The 6,000-nt window shown below is 40.1% G+C and overlaps 1 protein-coding gene across 1 annotated transcript; it reads right to left on the reverse strand.

Annotated features, from left to right (window-relative positions):
• Positions 1-2,945: 2,945 nt before the first annotated feature.
• Positions 2,946-5,187, reverse strand: LOC148581399 (uncharacterized). Its single transcript, XM_088492368.1, has 5 exons — positions 4,999-5,187; positions 4,276-4,874; positions 3,903-4,158; positions 3,333-3,443; positions 2,946-3,197 (listed from the first exon to the last, which is right to left on the reverse strand). Exons 1-5 carry the CDS (start codon positions 5,185-5,187, stop codon positions 2,946-2,948), a joined length of 1,407 nt encoding a protein of 468 aa, XP_088348494.1.
• Between the last annotated feature and the right edge of the window lie 813 nt (positions 5,188-6,000).

Genomic DNA, 6,000 nt, shown 5'->3' on the forward strand with positions numbered 1-6,000 from the left:
ACGGAGTTTCTGATAAACCAAGTATAAAATATGACATTCAAATTCAATTATAACAATAAAAAGAATTGATTCTAATAACTCTAGACCATAATTCTGCTTTATATTTTTTCTTAGATGTTCTATTTTTTAATTTTTAATAACCCTTAATTTATATCTATTCTGTAATAGGCCCAAGCTCATAAAGCCGGAATATCAGTTTTTTAGCCCAAAGGGTACTGATTTAAATTAGCATTTCAAATTAATAAGGTTAAAAGCAACGTTGTAACGCTGAAACAACTTACTAATAAGCAATAAATAGCAATAATGTTAAAATACCATTAGAAAGGAACCAAGCAAATATAAATGACCAAGAGTACGGTAAAAGGAAGGCGCACATCTTCTTTCTTGATAAACATTTCAATTCACTTTCTTTAGAGTTTTATTTATAAAATTATCGAAGTATTTTTATAGGTACCCACTTCGGTCTGTAATTAAAAAGAACGTGAGGTTTCAAAATCTCGATTTTGTAAGTTTCTTAAATTTGCGAATATTTGACACTGTCTATAGAGAACCCTGATTTTTTTATTATGCGTAATGGCGGATGAGAATAAGAAGGTTGTTGGGAACATCGAAAACATGCAAGATCCACCATAAACTCCTCACTTACATGGCATAGGACCTGTTGATCAAGAACATGGAGTAGGAGGTTAACCAAGTGTTCATCACACCCAAGTAACCCCTGGACACGAGTATAATGATTCATATCAGAATCATAATTCACAAAGTTGGGATCACTACATGGGTGGCAAAGTGGACCAGCTTGTTTCGTGATGAGCAGATATTTTATACGTTTTTTGGGGTTAATTTCATATAGTTTTTAGTACGTTTTAGTTAGTTTTTAGTTTATTTTCATTAGTTTCTAGGCAAAATTCATATTTCTAGACTTTACTATGAGTTTGTGTATTTTTCTGTAATTTCAGGTATTTTCTGGTTGAAATTGAGGAAGCTGAGCAAAAATCTGATTCAGGCTAAAAAAGGACTGCTGATGCTGTTGGATCCTGACCTCTCTGCACTCGGAATGGAATTTCTGGAGCTACAAGAGTCCAATTGATGCGCTTCCAATTGCGTTGGAAAGTAGACATCCAGGGCTTTCCAGAAATATATAATAGGCCATACTTTGTTCAAGGATAAATGACGTAAACTGGCGTTCAACGCCAGTTCCATGTTGCAGTCTGGCGTCTAGCGCCAGAAACAAGTTACAAGTTGGAGTTTAACGCCAGAAACAGGTTACAACCTGGCGTTGAACGCCCAAAATAGCCCAGGCACATGAGAAGCTTTAGTCTCAGCCCCAGCACACACCAAGTGGGCCCCAGAAGTGGATTTCTGCACTATCTATCATAGTTTACTCATTTTTTGTAAACCTAGGTTACTAGTTTAGTATTTAAACAACTTTTAGAGATTTATTTTGTATCCCATGACATTTTAGATCTGAACTTTGTAATCTCTGACGGCATGAGTCTCTAAACTCCATTGTTGGGGGTGAGGAGCTCTGCTGTGTTTTGATGAATTAATGCAACTATTTCTGTTTTCCATTCAAACATGCGTGTTCCTATCTAAGATATTCATTCGCGCTTAATTATAGAGAAAGTGATGATCCGTGACACTCATCACCTTCCTCAATCCATGAATGTGTGTCTGACAACCACCTCCGTTCTACATCAGATTGAATGAGTATCTCTTAGATTCCTTAATCAGAATCTCCGTGGTATAAGCTAGAATCCATTGGCAGCATCCTTGAGAATCCGGAAAGTCTAAACCTTGTCTGTGGTATTCCGAGTAGGATTCTGGGATTGGATGACTGTAACGAGCTTCAAAATCGCGAGTGCTGGGTGTAGTGACAGACGCAAAAGGATAGTAAATCCTATTCCGGTATGATCGAGAACCTACAGATGATTAGTCGTGCGGTGACAGCGCACCTGGACCATTTTCACTGAGGGGAAGGATGGTAGCCATTGACAACGGTAATCCACCAACACACAGCTTGCCATAGGAGGGACGTGCATGCGTGAAGAAGAAGATAGGGAGAAAGCAGAAATTCAAAAGACAAAGCATCTCCAAAACTCCAACATATTCTCATTTACTGCATAACAAGTAACCTTTAATTCATGCTCTCTTGTTCATTTGCAAGTCAATTGATAACCACAAATTAATATCCTGACTAAGAGTTGCAAGATAACCATAGCTTGCTTCAAACCAACAATCTCCGTGGGATCGACCCTTACTCACGTAAGGTATTACTTGGACAACCCAGTGCACTTGCTGGTTAGTCGTGCGGAATTACATAGTGTGAAGTAATTTTCGTGCACCATTTCGCCTCGGCAAAGTTTGTCGCAACATGGGGCAGCTTACCCCGCCCCATCAAATTAATATGAGCTGAACTTGTTATTCCACTAAGTAGAGTTTATATCCGAAAGATATGTCACTATCAACCCTTAAAATAGAACCATAGAAATAGAGAATGCCATCAAAAAAAGAAAAATAGCGATGCACAAAGGGAAGAAGGACATAGCACTATCGTGCTCGAGATCACCAGAGATCCAAGATCCAAGAGCTAGAGAGCAGCGATGGATACAGAAAATTTTGATAGTGGAGACAAAGTATATATAACATAATAATAATTTTTATAAAAATGATTATGTATACACAAAAAATTAGCTACCAAATTATTTATTATGTATTTGTGTATAATTGCATGTGTTATTTAACTCATTTTTTATATATATATTTTGTATTTGAATATATATTCTTACGAATGGTTATTTTTTATGCACATGTAGCATTATTATTATTATTATTTTTGAAAGTAAGAGCTCAACACACAGGTGGAGCAAAGCAATACTAAGACAATAACGATAAATACCTAACAAATCCTATGTCATCTCCGACATAGCCATCAACAACATGAGTTATTTACAACGCCATTTCGTAGCACATGAAAATGATTGCTCCACATAGTCGGCAATTCCTGTTATCTTGTTGTGAAATATGGCATCATTTCGGCGTAACCAAATACTCCACATCACTGAGAAGAATCCAAGTAGCCAATACTTACGCCTGTCTTTTCTCATTGGCACGGATCTCCAACTCTCATAATGCTCTTTCAAGTTACCAGGGACAACCCATATCTCTCCAAATGCCGATATCCAAGCACACCACACCTGCCAAGAGTACTCACAAGTAATAAATAAATGTTGTATATTTTCAGCATCTTTCTTACACAGCACGCACAAAATATTATTCTGTTGTAAGATCCCCAACCTACTTAGCCGGTCCTTTGTATTGACCCGACCTACCAATACAAACCAAGCGAATAACTCCACTCGAGGCGGAACTAGGCCTTTCCAGATCTCCTTAGTGAGCCTGTATCTCAGAAACTCCTCGTCCAAAGTCTCTTCCTGCAAAACCTGCACAAAGGAATTAGTAGAATAAATGCCTTCCTTATCAAATTTTCACACGACTCTATCTTTTACATCTACTATCAGTCTAACAGATTGCAAGACATGAAGCAGTTGGTTCAATATATCTGTCTCCCATTGTCGTAGTTCTCTTCTCCATTGGAAGTGCCAAACCCACTTTATCCCATCCCAGAATCCACACTCCCCAATTACTGATCCTTTTTGGTTTGAAATCAATAAGAGTCTCGGAAAGGAGTCTTTCAGCTTCCCCACTTGTAGCCATGTATCCTCCTAAAATCTGGTGGATCTTCCATCTCCTACTTCCATAGCAAGGCCATCAATCATCTTCTGCCTGACATGTTGCTCATTTATTTGCACTTGACATATGTCTCTCCACGGACCCCCTCTCTTCGGTAATGTCTGAGTTGACAACAAGTGATTTAGATTCAAGCTATTGCAGGAGCATACAATCTGCTTCCATAGAGGGCAATCCTCCTTCGAGAATCGCCACCACCATTTAAATACTAAGGCTGTATTCCGAACTACCGCATCACCCACCCCTAATCCTCCTAACTTCTTTGGTGCCTGAACCAGCTCCCACTTCACAAGGGCTATACCAAGCCGACCATCATCCTTCCCCCAAAAGAACCTTCTCTGCAAGGATATTATTCTTTGTGCAACCGCATTAGGCATCTTGTACAAGCTCAAGTAGTAAATAGGTAGACTGTTAATTACCGACTTAATAAGTACCAGCTTACCAGCCTTGCTAAGGATCTTTGCTTTCCACAAGCTGAGTTTCTCTTCCACCTTATGTAGAACCGGCTTCTAAGTTTTTACCAACCGCAGATTCGCTCCTAGGCTAATGCCAAGGTATCTCACCGGTAGAGCTACCTCTTGACAACCTAGTAGCTGGCACATCTTATTCACCCACTCCGAGCTGCAGTTCACTGGTATCAAGTTGGACTTCTCAAAGTTAATGCTCAAGCCAGACATCATTTCAAAACACCTCAGAAGCCTCTTATAGTTTTTCAGTGTCTCTTCCTCCGGTGGAAAAAATAATATAGTGTCATCATCAAATTGTAAGTGTGATAACTCTATATTGTCCCTACCGACTAAGAGTGGAGATATCCGACCATTCCTAACTGCCTCTCCGATCATCCTGTTGAGCACATCCACCATTAGGACAAACAAAAACGATGATAAAAGGGTCACCTTGACGTAGTCCCCTTTCCATTTTGAATGGTTTCGATGGTGACCCATTAACCAGAATAGAGATTGAAGCCGATGTAACACACTCCCGAACCCATGCCCTCCATTTTCTTCTGAATCCCATCTTCTCCAGCACAGTATCAACAAAACACCATTTGACTTTGTCATAGGCTTTTTGGAAGTCGAGTTTAATAATCGCTGATGCCTTCTTCTTCTGTTTGAACCATTGCACTGTTTCACATGCAATTAACACTCAATCATGTATCTTTCTCCCCTTCACAAAGGCACTTTGAGATTCTCCAACTAGGCCTGGCATAACACTCCTCATCCTTCGTGTCAACAATTTAGAGATTACCTTATAGACACACCCAACCATACTAATAGGTCTGAGATCTTTTATCTCCTTAGCCCCAACGAATTTCGGAGCCAGTGCTACCCATGTGACATTAGCGTCTGCTGGTAATCTTGCTGTCTCAAAAAAATCCATCACAGCTGCAGTGAATTCCGTTCCAATCTCATTCCAGCACTTCTTTATAAAATACATGTTGTATCCATCACTCCCTGGAGCCTTAGAAGATTTGCAATCCCAACTGCCTCCTTCACTTCCTCTACTGATGGTAACGTCTCTAAGGTTTCCGCTTCCTCCCTCTCTAAGCGATTAACTAATCAATCCATAAATGTCACCCTTGGGGACGCTTCCTGGTGGTACATGCATTTGTAGAAGTCCCGAACTGCAATCTTGATTCTTGCTTGATTCCTCACTAGCCTCCCATTAAGGACCAACAACTCAATCCGGTTATTCCTTCTTCTCGCCGAAGCTATATTGTGGAAGTACCTTGTGTTTCGATCCATCTAATTAGCATGCTGAGATCTTGGCATTCGCTTCCAATGCATCTCCTGTCTTAGATACCACTTTTCACAACACCTCACTAATGCCCTTCTCCTAGCCTCTGTTGTACCGTCATACTGTCCGCTACTAACCATATCATCCACCTTCCTGATTTCTTCCTCAAGCTTTTTAATCCGCTCAGCCATATCCCCAAAATGCTGCTTATGCCATCTACGTAGTGGTTCTGACAGTGCTTTCATCTTCTATAAGAATTGAACATCACCTAGTTCCCTACATTCTTCCTTCACCATTCTCAAGAATTCTTCATGTGTGAACCACGAGTTCAAGCTACGGAACGGTCGTGACCCCTCAATTCTTCAGCTGTCTTCCATAACCAAAGGGCAGTGATCCGATAAACCTCTTGGGCCACTCCTTAGACATATCTTCGGGTATAGGTCAAGCCACCCCATGGAGACTAGGCTCCTATCGATACGACTGCATGACTGTCCTCTAAACCATGTATACTTT

The sequence above is a fragment of the Arachis ipaensis genome, chromosome B10 (assembly GCF_059453495.1).
Source record: "Arachis ipaensis isolate K30076 ecotype BB chromosome B10, ASM5945349v1, whole genome shotgun sequence".
NCBI lineage: Eukaryota > Viridiplantae > Streptophyta > Magnoliopsida > Fabales > Fabaceae > Arachis > Arachis ipaensis.

What these genes read in the sequence shown, in the direction of transcription:
- LOC148581399 (XM_088492368.1), bottom strand. Translation starts at nt 5,187, where the DNA reads ATGTATTTTATAAAGAAGTGCTGGAATGAGATTGGAACGGAATTCACT. An exon ending in AGCCTAGGAGCGAATCTGCG is followed by an intron (nt 4,159 to 4,275) that starts GTTGGTAAAAAC and finishes GGTAATTAACAG; the next exon opens with TCTACCTATTTACTACTTGA. An exon ending in TATTCGCTTGGTTTGTATTG is followed by an intron (nt 3,198 to 3,332) that starts GTAGGTCGGGTC and finishes TACTCTTGGCAG; the next exon opens with GTGTGGTGTGCTTGGATATC.